The 25160-nt window shown below is 47.2% G+C and overlaps 1 protein-coding gene across 1 annotated transcript in view; it reads right to left on the reverse strand.

Annotated features, from left to right (window-relative positions):
• The window catches only part of RNF170 (ring finger protein 170), a 244126-nt gene that overhangs the window by 194748 nt on the left and 24218 nt on the right, over positions 1-25160 (reverse strand). Inside the window, exon 2 of the mRNA XM_069236602.1 lies at positions 10933-11091. Within this exon, the coding sequence (XP_069092703.1) occupies positions 10933-11069 (137 nt within the window). The 5' untranslated portion in view covers positions 11070-11091. The remainder of the gene's footprint in view (positions 1-10932; positions 11092-25160) is intronic.

Below are 25160 nucleotides of genomic sequence, written 5' to 3' on the forward strand. Positions count from 1 at the left end.
AGACTCCATAGCGATCAGAGCAGGCCTGACAACTTTTCCTTCTCCTGTGACTCAGCTCTGATCTTAGCAATTCCCGACTTCGTTCCTGGGATGCAAGTAGAACTGTTCCGTTGCTGGCAAGACAGAGGCTTTAAACCGGTAGGGTCCCCCTTCGACCCTCAAGAGCTTATTCCATTCGACCAATTAAAGCGGACTATTCCTTATCTGACCCAGTGACCGCGTACAATATCTTCAACTTCATCACTGGGTGACTAGTCTTGGGACTGGCAAGGAGCTTGACAGCCAATGGCCTCCTTTGAGAAATGGATACTGACGACAAGCGTCTTATAACTGAGCTTTACGCCTTGCTGGGGAGGGAGCAGACACAGCTTAAATCCAGAGGGCAGCTTAGATGGGAGGCGGAACTGGGCAGAACTCTCTCTACCAAGGAATGGTAAGACTTTTTTTTTTTTTTTTTTTTTTTTTAACAGAGTACACCACACAGGGCACAACATGAGACTGCATATAAAATTGTTTCCTATTGGTACCTGACCCCAATGAGACTTCAGAAATGGAACACATGGCGCTCAAAAGAGTGTTGGCGGGAGTGCCGTGACACAGGGACCCTGCTACATCTATTATGGCACTCAACTTTTAAAACTTCCACCCCAAGGTTCCCAGGTCACACCATATTGGGGCTTTCGAACTCTTTGACTTCCTGTAGGAAGCTGGCCCGGTGGGTGGTGAGCACGTACGGTGTTATCACCTTATACCAGGTCCAGGTATCCACTATTAGTGAGGTGTAGTCAGCGTCTAGGAAGCCAGGCTCTCTAGAGATAGCTGTAGATGAGCAGCCAAGACGTATCTAGGAGACATGCAAAGCTTATGCAATACCAATTATAGTCGCAACATTTACACGCATGAAAGAACGTCACAGTGTTACAAAAATAAAAGTACTTTAATATAATAACACAAATACTACAATACTGTTTGGCAATACTATACTAGCAGGTGAGTAAACACACTATTATGTGCACCTTAGTAAACGGGAATGAGCATAGAAAGCTAGAGAAAACAATGAAACGACAGTAAACAAAGAGTCCTTATGGGGGAGACCAAACCATATACTAAAATAATGTAATGAGAAAGGCAGATGTAGGAGGCTGGCCTGGCTTATAGTGGGTGCCTTGTGGTACTTACACCTTGTGCCAGGTCCAGTTATCCCTTGTTAGTAGAATAGAGGTGTTCTAGAAGCTTAGGCTGATAGAGGTAGCTATAGCAGAGCAGCTTAGACTGAACTAGGAGACATGCAAAGCTCCTACTATACCACTTATATCATATAGCACTAGATCATAAGGAAACACAATACGCAGTTACTAAAAATAAAGGTACTTTATTTTAGTGACAATATGCCAAAAGTATCTCAGAGGATATACTTCCTTAGGAGGTAAGTAATATACACAAAATATACACATACAAACCAAAATCTGGTAAATAACAGTTAGAAAAGTAGTGCAAACAATGTAGAATCACAATAGAATGCAATAGGGAGAAACAGGCCTAGGGGCAACACAAACCATGTACTCCAAAAGTGGAATGCGAACCACACATGGACCCCAGGCCTAGTGTAGTGTGTAGAGGGTCGCTGGGAGTGTAAGAAAACACTAAGGGTGTCCAAGATACCCCACCCCAAGACCCTGAAAAGTAGGAGTAAAGTTACCCTACTACCCCAGAGAGACAGTAAAGTTGAGATAGGGGATTCTGCAAAGACAACAACTGACTGCAAAGCACTGAAGACGGATTCCTGGACCTGAGGACCTGTAAAGGAAGGAAACCAAGTCCAAGAGTCACGCAAGTGTCCAGAGGGGGCAGGAGCCCACTAAACCCCGGATGAAGGTACAAAAGGGCTGCCTCCGGGTGGAAGAAGCCGAAGATTCTGCAACAACGGAAGGTGCCAGGAGCTTCTCCTTTGGTCAGAAGATGTCCCACGGCGTGCTGGAGGATGTTTCCACGCAGAAAGACCGCAAACAAGCCTTGCTAGCTGCAAGAGTCGCGGTTGAAGGTTTTGGATGCTGCCAGGGACCAGGAGGTCGCCCCTTGGAGGAGGAGACAGAGGGGTGCTCAGCAACACGGAGAGCCCACGCAGAAGCTGGCAGCACCCGCAGAAGCACCTGAACAGGCACTTAGAAGATCTGAGGACGACGGTCGACTCAGAACAACAAAAGAGGGTCCCACGACGTCGGAGTCCAACTCAGCGAGTTGGGCAATGCAGGACGGAGTGATGGGGACCTGGGCTAGGCTGTGCACAAAGGAATCTTTGCAAGAGTTGCCAGAAGGCCTAGCAGCTGCAGTTCACGCAGTACATAGGATTACTGTCTGGTGTGGGGAGGCAAGGACTTATCTCCACCAAATTTGGACAGAAGGACCACTGGACTGTGGGGGTCACTTGGATCCAGCTCCTCTGTTCCAGGGACCAAGTTCGTCGAGATGAGAGGGGACCCAGAGGACCGGTGAAGCAGAAGTTTGGTGCCTGCGGTAGCAGGGGGAAGACTCTGTCAACCCACAGGAGATTTCTTCGGGATTTCCAGTGCAGGGTGAAGGCAGACAGCCCTCAGAGCATGCACCACCAGGAAGCAGTCGAGAAAGCCGGCAGGATTAGACGCTACAATGTTGCTGGTAGTCTTCTTGCTACTTTGTTGCGGGTTTTGCAGGCGTCTTGGAGCAGTCAGCGGTCCATCCTTGGCAGAAGTCGAAGAGGGAAGTGCAGAGGAACTCTGGTGAGCTCTTGCATTTGTTATCTGAAGAGAAACCCACAGGAGAGACCCTAAATAGCCCTCAGAGGAGGTTTGGCTACAGAGAGAGGTAAGCACCTATCAGGAGGGGTCTCTGACGTCACTCAGAGCTGTCCATTGTGCCCTCACACCTCTGGATCCAAGATGGCAGAGGTCTGGGACACACTGGAGGAGCTCTGGGCACCTCCCCTGGGAGGTATTGGTCAGGGCAGTGGTCACTCCCCTTTCCTTTGTCCAGTTTCGTGCCAGAGCAGGGCTGGGGGATCCCTGAACCGGTGTAGACTGGCTTATGCAAGAAGGGCACCATCTGTGCCCTTCAGAGCATTTCCAGAGGCTGGGGGAGGCTACTCCTCCCCAGCCCTTCACACCTATTTCCAAAGGGAGAGGGTGTAACACCCTCTCTCAGAGGAAATCCTTTGTTCTGCCTTTCTGAGACTGGGCTGCCCAGACCCCAGAAGGGCAGAAACCTGTCTGAGGGTTGGCAGCAGTTGCATCTGCCAGGAAAACCCTACCAAGTTAGTTTGTCAGTACCCGGGTTCTATGCTAGAGCCCCGGGGATGCATGGAACTGTCCCCCCAATACCAGAATGGTATGGGGTGACAATTCCATGATCCTAGACATGTTACATGGCCATGTTCGGAGTTACCATTGTGATGCTACATATAGGTATTGACCTATATGTAGTGCACGCATGTAATGGTGTCCCCGCACTCACAAAGTCCGGGGAATTTGCCCTGAACAATGTGGGGGCACCTTGGCTAGTGCCAGGGTGCCCACACACTTAGTAACTTTGCACCTAACCTTCACCAGGTGAGGGTTAGACATATAGGTGACTTATAAGTTACATAAGTGAAGTGAAAATGGCTGTGAAATAACGTGGATGTTATTTCACGCAGGCTGCAGTGGCAGGCCTGTGTAAGAATTGTCTGAGCTCCCTATGGGTAGCAAAAGAAATGCTGCAGCGCATAGGGATCTCCTGGAACCCCAATACAATGGGTACCCAGGTACCATATACTAGGGAATTATAAGGGTGTTCCAGTGTGCCAATGAGAATTGGTAAAATTAGTCACTAGCCTGAAGTGACAATTTTAAAAGCAGAGAGAGCATAAACACTGAGGTTCTGGTTAGCAGAGCCTCAGTGATACAGTTAGGCACCACACAGGGAACACATACAGGGCATACTTTATGAGCACTGGGGTCCTGGCTAGCAGGATCCCAGTGACACATAGGCAAAAACATACATACATACAGTAAAAATGGGGGTAACATGCCAGGCAAAATGGTACTTTCCTACAGCAGACCCCCACCAGGGTAAGTGGAATCTGTAGAGGGGAGCTAGAGGAACTATGAACCCCACAGGTAAGTACCAGAATGCCTCCTGCGACCAGGAGACAGGAAGTAATTACCTGTTTTTTCCCAAACCCACAGATAAACTTTGTAGAAGGATTGTGCTAGACCCAAGCAAAACTGAAAGAAACAGAAATAGGATCCTGACAGAAAAGGACCTGTAAATAAAGGGGACCAAGTCCCGTTCCAGTTGGAGTGTCTGGTTGGGGCAGGAGCCACTACCCACCTTTCTGGGGATGCAGGACCAGGTCGACGGTTAAGACCCGGAGACGGCTACGCAGCACAGGAGCAGAGGAAGAGTTCCAAAAATGATACAGTCCCACGTCGGATGAAGAGTTGCAGTCTTTCAGTGGTGTGGAAAAACCACCAACGAGCCTTGGCAAAGGCAAGAGTTGCAGAAGAAGAGTTGCAGAGCCGCTGGGGACCAGGTAGGTCTGAGGGGACTCAACCCAAGGAGGGGAGTCCGAGGTAACCCTCAGCAGTGAGTAGAGCCAAAAGTCGAGGATGCAGCCCCCACAGGCATCTTACAGGCACCAGGTACACGAGTCGCAGTGTGGACCACTCAGCACACCTGGAAAGGAGTCCCACATCGCTGGAGCAGCAGACAGGAGACTACGCATTGCAGAGAAGAGTGCTGGAGGCTGGGGCTAAAGAGAGCCTGAAGATCCCTTGGAAGAAGAGCCAACAAGCCTTGGCAGCTGCCAGGGTCGCAATGTAAAGCGGTACTGTCCTGCAAGGAAAGGCAAATACTCGCCTCTCAAGTTAGATTGCTGGTAGAAGGGACCGGGGGGATCACTCCAGACCACCATCTGAGTTGCAGGATCCACACAGAGTTGCAGGAGAGAGGATACACGCGGTCGGTCATTGATGCAGCTGGTGCCTGCGGATGCAAGGGAGTGACTCCCTCACTCCAAGGGAGATTCCTTCTTGGTGCAGACTGAAGACTTGCCACCCTCAGAGGATGCACAGCCGGGGAAATGTCGCAGTTGCTGGACGAAGCCGGAAAAACAATGTTGCAGAGCGAAGTCGTCATTGGAGCTGCAGAATGTACGTTCCCCTGAAGTCCAGTTGCGGTTTCCAGTGGCCAAAAAATGAAGTGGAGTCCAGCTGGAATCTTGCACGTCGAATCGGAGGACCCACCCAAGCGGAAGACCCTATATAGCCCTAAAATGGGGATTGGTCACCTGCCTGACTTGGCCACTCCGATACTCCCAGAGGCCTCTGCCCACCTTGGATTCAAGATAACAGAATCAACTGGCCACACGGAGGAGCTCTGGGCACCACCACCCCTGGGGTGGTGATGGACAGGGGTGTGGTAACTCCTCTCTCCATTGTCCAGTTTCGCACAAAGCAGGGACTGGGGGTCCCTGGACTGGTGCAAATGAGTTTATACAAGGAGGGCACCAAATCTGCCCTTCAAAGCATACCAGTGGCTTGGGGTGGGGGGCTACCCCCCCAAGCCATGTAACACCTATTTCCAAAGGGAGAGGGTGTTGCCTCCATCTCCCAAAGGAAATCCTTTGTTTTGCTTCCCTGGGCTTGATCTGTTCAAGCAGCAGGAGGACAGAAACATGTCTGTAGGATGACAGCAGCACGAGCTGCCTGGGAAAACCTTGCAAACTTGTAGGAACAAAGCTAGGGGTCCTCAAAGGAGCCCCCAGAATGCAAGTAATCATACAACCAACCAAGACTGGCAACAGTACTGGGGTATGATTACGACATGTTTGATACCAAACATGGATATGTTCGGAGTTCACAATTATGTAGCTTTACTTATATGGGGGCACCACTATGCCAATTGTGGGGTGGACAAAGTTGGGAACAACCACATTTAGAGGGCAAGAGCACAGTCACTGGGGTCCTGGTTAGTAGGATCCCAGTGAACACAATCAAAACACACTGACAGCAGGCAAAAAGTGGGGGTAACCATCCAAAAAGAGGGTACTTTCCTACCCTTACTAGCTGCGCTCTAACAAAGGGAGGCAAATGGGTCTGGCCCTGTGGGCAGCCCATCAGGTCATACTTTCGCTCTTGGGCACAGAGAAGACACCAGACCATACCCCTTGGTTGTATAAATTGTGGTTTATCCTGGGGATGAAGAAGTTGTCCTTGTCAGCAGATCCGGATCACACCTCTTACTCCAACATGTGGGCTATGTTTATCCACATCCTCTCCTCTGAGTTCCAAGCACTGACATGCCCGGCCTATCTGCGACTACTTCGCTTGATCCCAGATAGGATTCCCAACTGAGACCTAGATTAGACCTAGATTACTTCTGAGGTCCCCCACATCTTCTACATCCCACTCCTGACATTGCATTATGCCTATATATTTGACTGCTCAGCCACTACATGGAAGGAGAACTTTGGGAAGGGGGTTTTCTTCTGTTATATGATTGATTTGTTTCTCTTTTAATTGTCTATGTTACGCTGCCGGCCCCAGGGGTGTTGGCGGAAGATATGTTAAGGACCGTATCAGTTTCTCTCTTCTCAAAATGCAGCCTGCCCTTTGAGTTGTAGACGACATGCTGTGAATTCACTAGAGGTGGCAGTAATATTAACAAACAAAATTGTTACAAAAAAATATCCAAGACTTTGAATTCTCTGAGATCTAAGAGGGTGAAACATGAGAAAAAAGGAAAGGAGAGAAAGAATAAGCTAGCCACTATAAATGGGGCGAGTCACAGAAAACAATACATATGATGGTGTGTTAAGTTAAAATTTTTAGAGCACACATCCACCAACGGTTTCCTGGTGCTCTAGGATACATTATCCGGAGGGAAGGCTTAGCACTGTGATTAGCACTATTTGTAAGCTTGTGTGAAGAGTCAAATCTTTAGATATTTCCTGAACGATCCAAGATCTGTTTGAGAGCAGACAGTACGTGGTAAAGAGTTCCAGACAGAGGTCTGTACAGAGGAACTGGAACCACCCATGCATTCCTTCCGGAATCTTGGGATGGTAAGCCGATTAAGTGATGAGGAGTGAAGCTCGTGAGCTGGGGACTATTTGCTGATCCTGTTCGGGAATAATAGGGGACCTTTGTCGTGTAGGGCTTTACACGTACAGCATATTTTAAATTTGACTCTCCGTTTGCCAATACCAGTGAAGGTCTCTCAACAGATGGGAGACATGTCTAGTTCTAGGTAGCCTGAATATCAGCCTGGCTGCCTGATTCTAAACCAGCTGCAGCTTATGGAGTAGGATCTTTGTTAGGCCGATGTAAACTCAGTTTGGGTAGTCCAGTCTAGATATATTAGGTCCATTACAACTGTAGTTAGGGATCCAGTGTGAGGAACGTGGATGCTTCTAAATTATTGTCAGTATGAAGAAGTGTACAGAGATCACTGCTCCAATGTGGGGTTTCAGAGAGAGCTTTCCGTCTAGGATAACTCATACGCTTTTGGTTTGTTTCTAGGGGGCAGGGGTTACACCCATTTCAGTGAGCCAGTGAAGGGGATTCCAGAGGTAGGCTTTGTTATTCAGAACACTTAGTATTTTTTCTGAGTTAAGATTTAGGTAGTTAGTGCCTATTCATTCCCATACAAAACGCATGATGTTTTGAATGTTTTCCTGGGAGGCAGAAGAGCCATTTAGTCAAAGTAGGAGATGGGAGTCATCAGCATAGTTGTATAGCATGTAGTTTTTATCCCAGACTACTGGATTAAAGGCCTGATATACAGATGGAAAAGGTGAGGAGACAAAAGAGAACCACACCCTACCTATACTGCAGCAGCCTTGAAAGGGTCCTGGTGGATGGCTTGAGTTCCATGGTCCAGGAAAGATTTGATCAAGCCAAGAGCTGGACCCCTAAGCCGGCAGCTTCCACATGGTCCAACATTAAAGTGTGGACAAACGTGTCTAAAACTTTTGATAGACCTATCAGGACCAGTGCTGACTTTAGACCTTTACCCTGTCATAGTGCATATCATCAATCACAGATAGCTTGACATATTAAGTGCTGTACCCGGCAGAGAAACCTGTTTGGAGAGGACCTAATTTAGTTACATGAAAGTGATAACATGATATCTGTGAGACATGAGCTTCCAGTAGTTTGGTGGCAAAAGATGGAAGAGAAATTGAGTAGTAATTTTTCAAGTGTAGGGTCTTAGCCCTGTTTTTATGGAGCAAAATTAAAACTGTGTCTTTGAATGAGCTTGTTAGCATCCCTTTTAGGAGGGATCCACTCAATAAGGATAGAAGCGGACATAGGATTTCAGATGATAGGAGCTTTAAAGTCTAAGGAGGGCTAGTATCATGAGGCAACCCAGATTTTGTCATGGATATCAGGGCTTGAAATTGCTTTTTGTTGATAGAGCGAAGAACAGATACAGTGGTTGGATTCATATGAAAGGGAGAATTTAAAGTATCAGTGTGTCTATGAGGGATACTATCTTTAATCTTTCTTATTTTATCTTTGAAATAAGTAGTCACAAGTTGGTAAAGCTCTTGTGTGGGGGGTAATAACCTGGGATACCCTATCTGAGTTTGAAAGCTCTTTTGTTGTTTTTAAGAAATGCATAGTTTTCCTTTGGTAAAAAGGGATTTTGGTCTGTGTCAGCAAAGCATTATATTCATTTATCCCTTTTGTAAAGAGGTCCTTATTTTCAATGGAGTAATCTCTATACCCTTTCCATTCTAATTGGCAAAGTTGTACTTTGGCAGCTTTTAATTCTTCTGAAAACCAACGAGCTGATTTAGTGTGTGAGGTTAGCTTTAAATTTATTAATGGAACATGTTTATCACTGGCTGTAAAACAGTCAAGGTTAAAATCCTTTTCAGCTAGGAAAATATCTTGTCTGAGAAAAGCGTTTTTCCTCATATTTTCAATGTTAACAAGATGTCATCTGCAAGATGGTTTATACAAAATGTAGCTGTTGTTTTATGTCGAGTAGTACATTACATACCCAAGGTTCTCAATGAGAGAAGAGGCCAGTTATCACATGTGCAAGCGTCCTACCTTTCTCTGTGAATGAGACAGAAGGGGGACAATTCATCAAACTCAGTTTGTTTTTAGTTAGTGTTCCTTTAGTGTGACAGATCTGATGTTATTGCTCACGAAGTGGTACGCCTTGAGTTTGTCAACAGAGTAAGCAAATTTTGCATGCAGCATAGTGGCTGGACCCGTGTCCTGGCCTGGTGTAGATGGGCTTGCCTTTGGCATGCCTGCTGAGCGCATCTGTCCACGCCGCAACTTTCTTTAAGAAGGGCGGGACAGTTTGGACTATCAGATTAGAGGTTGCCTTTGAAAAGGTGCCACAAAAGCGTGCTTTTGACATGGGGTAAAAATGGCCCCTGGACTCCCTCTGCAGTATGTAGACTGCAGAGTTTTTACAGTAGCAAAGAAAGCTCCTGTTTAGGGTGTATAAAAAGGAGTATTGCAAGATGTGAAAATCAATTTTAAAACCAAACCAACTTAAAAGAAAAACAGTATTTTTAAAATGTTTTGAACAGTCGCAAATAAATCAATGACAGAAATTGGTGCACTAAAGATTGTATGGCCTGCAAAAAGTGAAAGAACAGAGATGAAAAGTCTTGTACAAAGATGATAATGGTGAAAAACAAATTTGAGAGTGACACATCAAAACCCTTTTAAACAGAAGTAATGGCCATATAGCATGGTTCCTGAAGGGTGCATAGAGAAGAGTCCAATGCCACCAGAGAAAGGTACTTGATGTTGAGAAGGGTCACTGATAAGCTGTACCTAAATCTAAAGAGGGACAAAAGCCTAGATCATTAACTGTTAAACTGCATGAGTATCGGGGCTGTGGCTTGAACACTGAAGATGGCGGTGGCGACTCTGAGCTCTGCCACGCCCCACTGTTCGTGGCCCAGCAGGAAACTCACCACAACACTGACGCAAGCTCGTAATCGTGCAATGTTGCGATGAGTCGGATGTAACAGCACCCATCGCGCTTTTCACAGCCTGTAAAGTGAATGCCAAGTGCATGGGCAATGCAGGGGCCCCCATGGGGCTCCCAGCACCCCATCTCCGCCAGCCCCTGCATGGCAGTGGAACTGCCATGCAAAAGCTGGTGGACACCTGAGTCGTAATCCCAGGGCAGCGCTGCTTGCAGATCAAGACCCCCGGCACTGCAAGGTCGTCGGCCGACCTAAATGTGGCTGTGTCGGAGGTCCGACCGCGTTGCTTTCGCCACGGTTGTAATGTGGAGGTCGGACTGCCACAATAGCAGTGGTCTAACCGCCACAGCGAGTGTGGCGGTTTTAAAACCACTACACTCGTAATGAGGGCCAGAGTGTCTGGAACATTGGCATGAAGACTGTTGTCCTTCGAAGTGTGCGTTTGTTTAAACAGCTGCTGGGAGAAGTCTGGACCTGCTTGCTGCCTCCATCATGTGGAATGCAATAGACACCAGCTGCTTTCTATCACACTGCCAGCACTCCCAATGTGGTAATGGGATGGGTGGGGAGGTGCACTGATCCCTTGAAGAAGCAGAGTGAGTCACCGGCCACCACTTGTCCAGACTCTCCAAGTGATCCTGAGGTTTTCAGTAATTTGATGGTTTTGCAAATTATGTTTTCTGAGACAGTCAAAGCCCGCTGCAAGCTGCCTCATGTGTCTTACACCAGATACTCCTGTGGGGAAAGACCTCCTAAGTAAAAACAAGGCGCTGGCGGCTCCTGACACCAAAGAACGACACAGCTCATAGAATGGGACAGACTTGTATACCAGTGCACTGCAGGTGAGAACATATTCCTCCACTAAGTTTTCACATTATCATCATTAACAGCATTCTTCAAACAAAATCGTTAATATAGAGAAAAACTCTTTTTATGTCTACATAACATCTCACCTTAACAACAGGTACACTACGGCAGCAATGAAAGAAATACTAAGAACAACAGTCACCAACACTTGGTCACTTATGCCTTCGATGAATGACTCATCGTTTAGTTTCAAACTTCGAACTTCTTCATGATGTTCTGCCATTCCAGGCTTCAAACATCAAGCTCTAAAAAGAAAGATAGCAAATAATAGTCAGAAATAAAAAGAAAGCTGAAATATAGTGAAAGCACTACAATTTTGAAAAACCTCAAACAGCAGTGACTGCATATATTGCCCTAGTAATACTGATTGAGTAACTGTTGTTTTAATAGTTTCAGCATTTTTTGATGATAGAAGGAGGCGTAGTCTCTTTTACACAAAATACAGTTGTAAATAAACAGCACGTTATTAAAACCTAAATTGCAATGACAAGCAAAATACATAATAACTACGGAAGAAGTTCATGTAAACTAAGCTTTTTCTTGTAGCAACACTCATGTGACACTTGCCATTCATTACCAAGATTACATTTTAATTTTGTGATTACAAGTCCGGGGCATATTTAAGTATATTTGAGTTAGATTTAAGTGGTAGCAGCATGTGGCAATTCTACAAGGAACAACCTAATCAGTCTGGTTATTGCGATTTACAATTCTAAGTTCTGGGTGTGTAAACAAATCGTGCATTAAATCTGCAAAATACTATGAACAGTTGCTCTGGACAGACGTGGATATAAACTAGAAAGCAGAAAAAAAGGCTAAAAGGGACTCTGAAAATTTACTGAATAGGTTAATTGTATTAATTGTAAATTATGGTAGAAAGTGTTTGGCGGCATGACTGTAGAGCTTGGTGGACAGACATGTAAATGGTAGCTTCACTGTAGAAATCATTTCTGTAATCTAAACGTTCCTATGACTCTAGCTAGTTTGCAAATGCACTCCCTTAAACAATTACTGTTTTTTTTCCCTGAAATTACATCAAGAGCCAATGCAAGATCTTGAATTTAGTATGACCAGACTGGCTCAGAACGAAGCTCAGTCTTTCTAACACAGTCCGTCCTGCAGGATTGTGATCCAGGAAAATACTTTGAGTACATGTTTATCATAACTGGTTATGGGCCTTTGGGTAAGCAATCTCCTTCAGTTTTGACGAACCACTTAAGACATTGAAACCAATGACGCATTACACATAAAGCATCTGTGAAGAGAAGCTGTGGCGGATGCCTCCATCACTTCTCCTGAAAGGGATTTCTCTGTGTCTTGTATCCCCTCTGGTACTGAAGATGTAATTGAGTGCAAATGTATGTGATGCAACATCAGGGGACCACACTCGTCAGGTTCGGAGTTGGAATAGAAACAGTCAACAAACTGGATGGAGCTACCTATCTCCGAGTTCCCTCTGCAGATACCTTTTGTTTTTAAATATGAATTGGATTGATCAACTTACAGGCCTCACTGTAACTCTCCTAAGAAGGCAAACTGCCTCAAAATATAATGGAGGATCTGGGTTTAGAGGATGTAAGGAGAGCAAGAAAGAATGGCAGAGGCTATATTAATTTTAACAGTTACAAAATATGGTCATAATTACCAGTTAGATTAGTGGTTAATGGATAAGAGCAGTTTGGAGCAAGGGAAACAGATTTCTCATAATGTATCTTATCTATGGGACCATGCCTCTGTTGGTTTGGTTTTAGGATTGAGGGGGAAGGTTCTGCCCAGAGACAGACACTGGAAAGGAGTCTGAAGGGTATACCCTCTCTTTCCCAATATTTAGAAATGAAAAATCATATCTTTTTAGAAACAAACCAGGAGAGTTTCCAGCTGAACACAGCTTTGGATGCGTAGAAGGTGTATTCCTGCACTGTTATCACCCAGTGGGCTGTCAGATATAACAAAAGCGAAACAGTAAAAGAAAAGTGTTTTTTAGACAGACAGATGGAAGGTCTGGATGATCAACTATTAGATCAGGAGCATGAGGTAGAATAGGAGTACTTAAGGACATTGTTAAATAAATGTAAAGCAAAATGCAAAAATCTGTTGGAGAAGAAGGTATATGACAAGTAGTAAGCTAGAAATCTGCAAGAGCACGAGTACAGGGAAAAAGCTAGGAAACTTCTTGCATGGAAAATAAAGATACATGAGGCCAGAAACAATATACATAACATTCAAAGATCTACAGACAATTCACTGGTTAGAAAGAGTGAAGGGATAGGGGAGGTGTGTCTGATGTTTTACCAGACACTGTATAGCGATCACCTAACTATAAATAATCAAGAAATAGGGGCCTGACTTAAATCTCTGCCTCTGCCAAGCCTTAATCTTCTGGATCAGGAGCTGTTAATGCAGGAGGTCTCGGAGGGGGAACTACAAATAGCCATTGTCAAGATAAAGAAAAGCAAAGCAGCATGCCCAGATGAGATTCCAGGTTGGGTGTATAAAATATTAGGGAACCAACTAATCCTACAAGAAAGCAAGAAAGTCTCATTTAAAAATATTGTGCTCAGTGGCCAACTCCCACCTGGTTCTTGAAAAGAGGCAAATGTAGTAGCATATATTTAATACATGTTCGACTAAATTGGAGTCTTAAAGACCATTTTCACTGTTAAATGATGATTTTTGTTTGCTGTTATACTGGCTAAAAGGCTCTCTAACGTAGTTCGGAAATTAAATGGGAGTGAGCAAAAAGGGTTTATTCCTGGCAGACAACTAGCAGATTTAGGCATTAAGTTATTGTGGCTATAAAGACTGCCATTTATTGTACCTGGCCTCTTGTGATAATAGCAATTGATGCTGCCAATATTTTTGATCAGGGATTGTGGAAATTCCTTTGGTACTACTGCCTCAAGGGCTTTGGTATCCTGTACTTGGGGGTAAATATATACCACAAAAAAAGACGACCTCAGAGACGGGATCCTAGGGAGGGCACTGAACTCCATGAAGGGGTCACTAAGTTTCTGGACTAAACTCCCACTGTCACCCATGGGCAGGGTGGCGGTGGCAAATATGTTGCTGCTGACTAGGTTATTATACTACTTCGCGGCTTTGCCTATCTGGGTCCCCAGGAGTTTTTTCAAAGGCCTGAACACAGTATTACTGCAACTAATATGGGGAGGCGGCAGGACAAGGGTTGCACTCGCCACCCTGCAGTGCCCACTTGATGCGGGCGGACTGGGAGCCCCCAACTTCGAACTGTATTTTGCAGCTGCACAATTACAATGGATATTGAACTGGTTGCACAGGCCAACACAAGCGGAGTCCAAATGGCTTCTAACGCGGCTGGAAGGGGCACCGCTGATCACATGGTTAATGAATAAGACACCAAGTGGGACCCCCGGCAATCCGCTTACAGAGGTAGTGCAACTATGCTGGCAAAGATACATACAAAAAGACCACAAAACACTCCCATACTCACCACTCCTAGCACTAGAATCGATCCCAGGCTGCGTGGATACGGTGGGCTCACATACACTCAAGATCTGGACAGAGGCCGGGATAAAGACGGTTTGGGATTGCTTTGAAGACAGGAAACTGATGACATTTGAAGCTATCCAGGCCTTAACGGCAGTGAACCCCGGACAATTTCTGTCTTATCATGCAATTATCCACCTGATCCAAAAGACGTGGGACACGGGGGACGCGGAACCTGAGTGCTCTCCTGCAATTCACCACATGTTGCATTTCGATAACCAAACAAAAATAGTGTTGAATCTGTACAAAACTCTGAACAAGTCCTCCGAGCTCAACCAAGAGAGGCCAAGGGACAGGTGGAATGCAGTCCTCACCGACCAGATCCCGCAAGAGGAGTGGTTGAAAGCCCTTTACCACATAAGGGGGGTGTCCAGAAACTCCAGGGTTCGCTACACACAGTTCAATTATGCGCATCAAACATACCTATCCCCAGCGAAGATATGCCGCATGTTCCCTGGGTCGACATCGAACTGTCCGCGGTGTGGCGCCTCAGGAGCGCATTTCTACCACATGGTATGGGAATGCGCCCACATACACAGGGAATGGAGGGGCTTGACAGAAGAGGTAGCGGAACTAACACGCCTGACACTTGCAGCAGACCCCAAATCTTGCCTGCTAGGGCTGAGAGCCAGAGAAAAGTAACACCGACACTTACATAAGTTTGCAGACCTAGCATTCGTGCTATACAAAAGGCTGATAGCAATGAACTGGAAGGCCCCAGGGCCCCTGACTTGAAGGCCTGGCGCTCCCTCACGCTGTGCTGGACCAGGACGGAGGCCCTAGTGCTTAGTAAACTTGCACGCGTGGGACAAAACCATACGGGGGAGGAAACCTGGGAAACACTGATCACCCGACTAGCTGCCAAAAACTATGAAAGGCCGCCATGACACAGACAGAGAGGATGGGAAGGCAAAGAACCACCAGACACCCTTGGAGTGCCACAATAAGCAACCAAACCCGGAGCACAACACACGGCAGAGATGGAACCCAACCCCCCTCTCAGTGAAGCCAACACAGGTAATAATAGGGGTCCGGTGAGGAATGCACACACGCACCAGCTACATGCAAATAATGCACACCACTGAGCCACACACATGCCCTGAAATAAACACGGCCCCCCTCCTCTCAACATAGTCAACAAGTATTATCAGAATTAGACCCACTAGCGCCAATAAACACGCTTACCCAAGTTACGTGGCTATTAAACCGGACAGATTGTAGTAAGAATTGACCCAAGTGTTGTTATGTGTAAGGTGGTGGGATTTCAGTGTGTCAATGTAGTTGCACGAGTACTGTCTGATCCATTATTGAATATCCTGGCGTGACTGCCCCTCCTCGGAAGCAGAGGAGAGGCGGCACAACAATGTAACTGTGTAACCCTAATTGTGTAAACATTTCAAACTTAATAAATATATTTAAAAATAAAAATAAAAATAAGAGCTTTGGTATCCTGCCTCCTTTAATAGTAGGGTAACCTCTTTCACCCATTTTGATTTATTTACTGAATCCTTTGCCAAACAAATACGAGTGGATGAACAAATGATCCCATTTGCAATAGAGGGTTTTAATAAGATAGTTGCCCTCTACGCAGTACAATTTACTATTATATACTAGTCGTTCTAGTAGTTAGTTACTGCAATTGGAGGAAATAGCAATGGCATTTGGTGCTTTATTAAGCTGCTGCATCAATTGGGGTAGACAGAGTGTGACATGGAATATAGGTAGCAGTTCTGAGGTCGAAACTAAACTTATGAGATATTTGGGGATAGATATTTTGCATTACCTAGACTAGTTTCCGAAATAATCTAGCTAGATCTGGCTATGGAGAATATATAACTGTTGCACAAAATGGCAAAATCTTCCTTTAACAATAAAAGGTAGTGTAAATCTGATCAAGATGTGTATCCTACCTAAAGTTACATTTATATTCAATAATAATATGCATTTGGGTTTGAAGCTGTAGACATTTTAAAGATTTGGGTTACTTAGAAATAAGGTTAAGAAAGGAGAGATGCAGCTCTCCAACATACTGTTGGGCCTTTCAACTTAAGTTCTTTAGGATGTTGCTAGGGGTGCTTGACATGTCAGCCAGAGTTATTATGTTCCCGGCCACAACACAAATTCTTAGAGCAAAGGTGGGCTTTCTGCATAAGTCTGGGTCTCCTACGTTTAAAAAAAAGTTAAGACTGAAGGTTTTGGAGACTGAAGCAAGAGTATGGTCTAAAGTTGGAGCCAGGTGTAGGATTTTATACTTTAACACCTTTGCACCTATATGGGACTCACCTGGTACCCCAAAGTGTTTGAGGTATACTTTGTGCTCACCATTAAAGAAAGTAAAGGAAGTAAGCATCAATTATTGGGGCAACCTGTCATTAGGAAAGATCTGGATAAATAAGATAATCTAAAAATTAAGACAATTAGGAATCTCTCCAGATTTAAGTATGTGCAACTCACCCCTTGGTATGCAACACAAAGGTGGAAAAGAAATTAAGGTGGGTAAAAGATCTGCCTATCTATGTGACACAGAGGATAAGAAGATACCTCCGCTGCATCAAGTTTGGAATGGATTTAAGACCGTGGTCAGAGGCCAGGGTTTTTTCCTTATTTCGGGATTTAAGAGAGACAAGAGAGCAAAAATGGAGGAGCTAGATAGAGGCATTCTGTCCCAGGTGCACCTCCTCACGACAGCAGCTACCTCTGAATCTTGGAATATGAAGACCTACCAACGGAGGCACTTAGGGAAATATATCATGCCATGTACCATCGCCTCTACGAGGTTGGGTATAAAACAGGCAAGCTTTTGGTGTAGCTTGATAAAAGGGATCAATCCAGATGCTGGTTACTGGACGTTAAGAAAAGAGGAGGGATACTAGTAAGGGAGATAAGCCACATAGCTGAAGTGTTTCTGACTATTTTGTGCGACTATACTCCCCAGCTGTACAAACTACGGTCGAGGATGCCAAGGCCCTTCTCCAGGACATACACTGACTGAGCCTGTCAGAGACAGATCAGGAACTCGTAAGAGGCGGACAAGCAATGAGTCTGAACAGAATTCCAATTGAACTGTACAAAATGCTGGCCACTAAGCTAACCCCCACCTACTAAAAATGTACAAGGAAAGTAAACAGCAGGATGCTCTACCACATGAATAGACACTAGCCACCATTGCTGTTGTACATACAGAAGGGAAGCCGCCAGAAAAGTGCACCTCCTATAGGCTGATCTCCATCATGAATGCAGAGGTTAAAATATTAGCCAAAGGTTTAGCCATGTGCCTGACTGGAGTGATTCAATCCTTGATCCATCCCAATCAGTCAGGATTTATGCCCAACCAAAGCACTACCCTTAACCTCTGCCATGGTGTGTTGGGGTAGACACCTATCTAACAGAAGCAGGCCATAGTGCTGTCAATCAATGCCAGGATGGAATCTGATACAGTGGAATTGGAGTATATTTTTGCAGTACTGGCCAAGTTGGGATTTGGCTCACATTTCATGCAATGGATCAGATTCCTCTACACAGGCCAGTGGCACAGGTAAAGGCAAGTGCTCCCAGGAATTCAAATTGCAGAGAGGTATCAGACAGGGCTGTCCCATATCCCCATTATTTTTTGCCTTGGATTTAGAGCTCTTGGCAGCATGGCTCCACCAGATCCACTGGTCAGAGGCATACAATGGAAGGGACAGTGGGAGGATAAAATATCCTTATACGGAGACAATGTGTTGCTTTATATGACTGGCTCAAAGTTAACCCTAGCTAAACTGATGCAAATTATTACAATGTTCAGTAAATATTCTGGGTACACCATCAACAAGCACAAGGCCATGCTTTATCTGATAAAGGATCAAGTACTGCAGCTGCCGCCGGGTTGTGCAGGGACACTAGCAGCCATGGGCTTCCATTACCTGGGGAATCTACATCACAACTGATGGCGACCTCTTTTTTAAGAGCAACCCAGCACCACTACTAGATCGGCTAAGGCAAAATGTGCGGCACTGGAGATCTTTAGTACTCTCAGTACTCCGTAGGGAGGCATTATTAAAAATGATGGCTCTACCCCACTTTCTGCATGCCCTACAGAACGCCTCATACACGGTCATCAAATCTTCAAGGCGATTGAGGGGGAAGTCTGCTTCTTGCTGTGGGATGGAGGCCTGACATGTTTAACACTACCTAAGTTAACAAGGGGTATGTATGATGGGGCATCGCAGTGCCAGATGTCCGGAATTACTATGGGACGGCACAGATGAGTACAATCAATAACTGGGCATTCCTCCCACAACAGACCTAGTGTTCCATATGGATAGATATGGGTTGTGAACAAGGGGATAGCTAAACACCCTCTATGGGGGAATAGCCAGAGAATCTGGCTGAACCCCATACAGACATTAATAGCCCTCTGGCAGACAGCTATGGCATTCCTGGGGTGGAAAAATACAGTTACACAACCTACTCCACTATGGGGTGTGAATATTCTGGGTACAATTAGGAGGCAGCAAGGATTTAACAAATGGGCTCTTATAGGAATCTTCACAGTGAGAGACATTTGGTCTCAGAGTGATGTTACCCCTCTGTCCTGACCTGCAATGGGAATGGCAATCAACATCCTCCAAGACATATAGATATATGCAATACCGACGTGTGCTTTGGGCAGTGATCTCAGGGAAGGGGGCCTTCTGCAGTCTTCCCCGCTTGAGAATAGGCTACCAGATGACTTCATGCCCCGAAGGCCATGTCAGTGACGTGTAAAAAAAATACTTAGCCACACTCTCAATTCCTTGAAAGATTTAAGGGAGCTGTGGGAGCGAGAGCTAGAGGGATTGGAGGACGGAGAATGGGAAAAGGCCTTTGCTCCCCCAGAGAGGTGGCCTTACGCTCAGGTTTTAGGCGGATCAGATCCTTCATAGCTCTTATTACATCTGAACAACAATGGTAAAGATAGGGAGGACAAGAGATGTCCAATTCTCGTGGTGTTGTGGGCAAACAGGTACCTTCTTCCACATCCTCTGGGAGTGCCCAATACTGCAGTAGTCTTTGTCTACAGTGATGGAGTGCCTACGTGAGGTGGGGAGTGAGGGTAGACGTGTCTCCGCAAACCAATGTATTCTGAATACCTGCGAAGAGGAGGACACCGGCAGGGCGCAACAGACACGGAGAACATTGGCTTGGTAGTGGCAAAAAGAAATACAGCAAAGTCATGGGGAGCCGGGCAGGCCGTGGACTTGGAGACATGGAAGCGAGACATGGGCTGGCGCATGAGGGCGAAGCAGGGGGCGTACGAGGGCAGAGGATGTCCCTGGAAATGGAGGAAAATTTGGAATGGCTGAATATGTACGAAGGCCAGGTATGTGAGATCTCTTAGCTCCCTGGTGAAGATGTGACACACTGAAGGGACAATGCGAGAGACACAGAAGAGTTAAGGGATGGGAAAAGGATGGGAAAGGGAAGGTTGCTAAAAGATACTGTGAGATATAGGACAGTGGCAAATTTGAAAATGGTTGTTGTTATTTAAAATGTCAATAAAAAGATAGTTTCAAAAAAAGTTTGGAATGGATACTTGTCAAGTGAGGCATTGTCAGAGTCATGGCATTTTACCATGTTTTATTCCACTGTCGCTCCAGCTTCTCTGAAAAGGAACCAACTTCTTAATTTACACAGAACATGCTGCATCCCACATAAGATGGCAAAATGGGCAAAATGGGCAGAGCAGTGTGTAAAACCTGTGATATAGTGAAGGCAGATGATGAACATATGTTGGCAGAATGCCCGGTCGCGGCGGACCTGGGCCCCAGAAGGGAACACCCTTAGCCCTGAACTCGTGTGCAGGGACCCCGCCAGACGGCGCTGTTGGCCTGGCCGCTGAAGCTCCTGTGGGGCTGGGACTGAGACTAACGCCATGGGCAAGGATAAGTCAGCGTGGCAGGCGGCGGCGCAAACACGAATGGACCAATTCACCACAGGCGCAACTGGGACCCAGACGGAGGACCGTGCCCCGAGTGTAGGTGTCCAACCGCAGAAGACGTCCGGCGACTTGGCGGCGATCCTCCAGGTGATCCAGGCATCCCAGGTGGTCGTTGAATCCAAGATAGGAGAAGTTATGGTGGACGTGGCCCTGGTCCAGCAAGATCTCCGCAATGCCACAGCGCGAATTATGGAAGCGGAGTCCAGGATTTCCACAGTGGAAGATGACATGACCGCTCTCAAGGCCCAGGTCTCCACACTAACTACTCGCACATCGGAGCTGCACCGAAGAGCCGAAGATGCTGAGAATAGGTCTAGGCATAACAACCTTCGTATGGTGGGCCTTCCTGAAACTACTGCAGCACCGTCTCTGGCCACGTACTTGAAGGAGTGGTTCCGCTCTTGGATGCCACACCATGGTTTGCGATCGAGTGAGCCCACAGGGCCTTGCAATCAAGGCCCCGCCGGGTTCCCCACCCAGATCAGTGATACTTCGTCTCTTTAACTTTAAGGACAGAGAAGCGGTGCTGCAAGAAGCACACTCTAAAGGAGACCTTTTCTGCAACGGGGCAAAGGTTCTCCTTTTCCCTGACTACACGCGAGAAGTACAACAGCAGCGTCGCTCATTCACTGAGGTGAAACAAAAGCTGAGAGCAATGGACATTCAGTGCCGTCTCCTGTTTCCGGCAAGACTCTGTGTGGTCCACAGTAATAAGACCTACTTCTTTGAACAGCCGGCCACGGCGTGGACCTGGTTGACGGAGGAGGTTCCTCTTGGTTAGTACAGAGACGGGTCAAAACCACTGCGAGAACCGCTATCGAACCATCAGAGGGAGCAGCAGCCCAACCGACACCGTTGCGCGCGCTCACGGCGGCACAGGATGCGGCGCGGATCCCGTTCGGACTCCCCTTCGGAAACCCGCCAAATGGAGCCGCAGAGCCGAGGACCGTTAGAAGACTCTGGGGGTGCCCGGGTGGACCCTGAACCGCAGAGTGCGACGCAGACCCGGTCGGGGTCCCTGGAGGTCATGGATTTGTCCCGCAGTCAGGTGCTGTGACCTCACAAATGAGACATAACTCTGAAAATGATGCAGACTGCTGGGATGAAAAATATGGCAATTTTAACTAATTACCATTTACTGTGTTTCTATACTTGATCCGTCATTATGGAGGGGTCCACCACTGCCCTATCAGTTGACGGTTCACCCCACTAGTTCCGGAAGTGAGGTGATATATATGGGCGACAGATGCTTCTGGGGGGAAGTATGGGGTGGGGTGGGAGTTGGGGGGCTAGGGAGTCTAGGCCTGGTTTCAAAGGCCAATGTTATTGTTTTTATTCTATTGAAATGTTTGTGTTTATTAGCCAATGCACAGAGCAGGAAGCGCAGAGACTTAATCGACACAGTAGGGGTGCATGTTCCGCGGCGAAGGGGGCAAGACAAAGGTTTTTCGAGGTACCGGGGCCCAGTAATGGAGAGTTTTGGTAATCGCTATGGAAATTTTCAAAGACACCCTGCCCCATGAATCAGACACAGGTTATCTCGTGGAATGTTAATGGTCTCCTAGACAAGATTAAGCGTACCGCAGTGTTTGCCTTTATACACCGCTATCGACCGGAGGTACTCCTGCTGCAGGAGACACATCTCCTGGGCGATAACTGCCCCTTCTTGACCAGCAGGGGTTTTGATAGGGTGTTCCATGCTGGGTTTACACTCGGATCGTGGGGGTGGCCATACTACTACACCGTACATTTCCCATGACAAACATCCAGGTACAGAGGGACTGACAGGGACGCTATGTGGCCATCACCGGGAAAGTTGAAGGGGCCACAATCAACATGGTCAGTGTTTATGCTCCTCCCTCATTGGTACGTAGAACCCTTGAAGACCTCACCAAGCTGCTTCTAGACCTGCCCCCGGGCCTACTATGTTGGGTTGAGATTTTAACGCAACCCCAGACCCGTCCTTGGATGTAGCCGGTCCGCTCTCCGTATATAGACACTCAACAGCGGCGGGAATCACTGGATGGCTTTCTGTGACGGGACTTTGTGATGCTTGGTGGGTATGGCACAAAAGACAGCGACAGTTCACCCATACTTCAGCAGCCTATGGCTCGAAATCCAGAATTGACCTGGTGCTACTCTCGAGTACGGACTGCACCTATCTCTCTCACATTGAAATAGTAGCTAGGGGAGTCTCTGACCATGCCCGCTTCGGTTCGTCGTGGGCCCCGTTCGGTCTCAGTCCCATCCCATGTGGCGGCTATACGCTTGGTACCTCCAAGACAAGAACTACACTGAGCAGCTCCGACAGGCACAACGAGAATACTTTGAACTGAATGAAGGGTCAGTAGCCTCCGCGGGCATTCTATGGGCAGCAGGTAAGGCGGTGCTCTGGGGTACAGCTAAAAGCCTGATACAGGACCAGGAACGCACAGGAGCCCAGCGTATTGAACAGCTGGAGTTCCGGGCGTTATGTCTGGAGAATGAGAGTGTAGCAAACCCAAGCGACGGGGTGACGCAACAACTTCTCCTAATCCGTGAGGAAATCCGAGATCAATCCCTAGAAGCTGCAAAGCACTTGTGGAGGGCTAGCACTGCAAAGATCTACGGGTGGGGGGACAAAACGGGAAAGATGCTGTATTGGCTTGTGTCCCGCCACCATGCCTCCAGGATTGTCACTGAAATTTATGACGGGGAAGGGGGCCTCGTTGTGGGACACTTAGAAATAGCGAATGCCTTTGCCAGATACTACCAAACATTACACTGAGCGTCTGCAATGATCGATCTGGGTCAGGCCTGACGATTATTGGACGAGGTTCCCCTCCCACGACTGCCCACGGTGGAGGTGCGGATCTTGGATGAACCTATTAACACAGAGGAAATTTGGGCAGCCATCTCTGCACTAGGTCGGGGAAAACGCCGGGTCCCGACGGGTTCCCCTCAGAATACTACAAAGCGTTCAAGGAAGACTTGACGACACACTTGTTAAAACTCTTTGCGGAAGTGGAAAGTGGCGGGTCCTTGCCCTGAGAGTTGGACGCCGCCACTATTGTAGTTCTTCCTCAAACCCAACCCTCCTCACTGCACTGTGCAGATTATAGGCCGATATTGCTGATTAACACCGAAGTTAAAATCTTTGCCGCTATCCTAGCCGCTCGCCTTAAGAGGGTTCTGCCGCAACTAATCCACCCAGACAAATGTGGGTTCATGGCAACCTGCAGTACTCGACACTGCATCTGTCGGTTACACGTGGCTCTGGCTGAACATCGCCGGCTGCCCCGAGACCTTGCGCTTGCTTTTACTCTTCGACTTTGAAAAGGTCTTTGACTCGGTCGACTGGGGGTTTCTCTTTTTAGTGCTCCAGCGCGTGGGCTTGGGACCAAGGTTCCGTCGTCTGGTCCAAGCGTTGTACACCAACCCTACAGACCGCGTACAGGTCAACAGGGCCTTGTCCTCAATTTTTGAGGTTCATCGGGGCACGCGACAAGGATGCCCTTTATCCCCCCTTCTGTTTACCCTGGCCATTGAGCCTCTGGCCCAGATGATCAGGACAGACCCAGTATATCGCAGCTGAAAGTGGGGTCACTCCCGAGAGGACAGGATAACGCTATACGCCGACGATGTCCTGTTGTACATGGAAGAGCCCAGTATAACGGGCCCATGAAGTCTCTGCCTTCTACGGCGCTATGAACAGGCATCTGGACTTAAAATGAACCCTACCGAATCGATACTGGTCCCACTGGCTAGTTCGCATGACTGTTTTGACTGGTAGGACACAATACCTCTACGCAAGCTCAGTTTTAAATATTTGGGCATCTGGGTGTCCCTCCTACCTGAATTGACGTGGGCCAGAAACCTGTCACCGTTGTTGGCACGCGTCAGGATGGACCTACAGAGATGGCAGACTCTACCACTAAATGTGATGGGCTGAGTGGCCCTATATAAGATGATGATCCTGCCAAGACTTATATATAAATATATTTCAGAACTTTCCCCTCCCAATCCCTCGCTCCTGGTTTAGAGCTCTTGAAAGCGCTACAGGGCTGTTCCTCTGGAGGGGTGCCAGGCATCGAGTGGCGGCACAACACTGCCAAAGGGGGGTATATGACGGGGGCCTGGGTGCCTCGGATCCCTATTTGTATTATCTAGCCACCCAGTTAATAGTGATCCATGATTGGTTCACCAGGGGTGGAGTGACCCGGCCTATCAGAGTTGGAGATCCTGGGCTTCCCACGTATCCTCGATATGCTGTATGGAGCGTCCCTCCCCCGAGATATGGAGGAGATAACTAGGGTGGTTTTCTCGGCGTAGCGCGCCGCATTAAGACATACCCGCTGGAACACCGTTGTCACCCATCAGACCCCGCTGTGGAAGGGGAAGTGGTTGAGCGCGACTGCAGCACTGGAAGGGTTCGCAGAATGGGACCTGCTGGGCATTTCATTGGTGGGAGACGTATGGAGAGGGGAGGCTATGAAATCATTTCAGGACCTACAAGAAGACTTTCAATTAACTCAGACACAGTTCTTCAGATACCTGCAGCTTAGACATGCCATGCCCTGGTGGTCCACTTACCGGCCGCAGGCCCTTTGCCGGAATTTAACCGACTTGAGGCCAAGCTACTTATGGGAACCTGGGTGGGAAGGGCATGTCCCAAATCTATAAAATGTTAATTAACAATGCTCCTGGTGACCTGGGCTCAGTTAGAACCAGATGGGTCATGGGTTGGGGCCCTCGAGGAAGAGGAATGGAGGGGGGTTATGATGGCACCCAGGGTACTGGCAGTGTCGGTCAGACTTCGCACAGTGCAATTCTACTACCCACACGGAG

This window comes from Pleurodeles waltl, chromosome 1_2 (assembly GCF_031143425.1).
Source record: "Pleurodeles waltl isolate 20211129_DDA chromosome 1_2, aPleWal1.hap1.20221129, whole genome shotgun sequence".
In the NCBI taxonomy this organism is placed as follows: Eukaryota; Metazoa; Chordata; class Amphibia; order Caudata; family Salamandridae; genus Pleurodeles; species Pleurodeles waltl.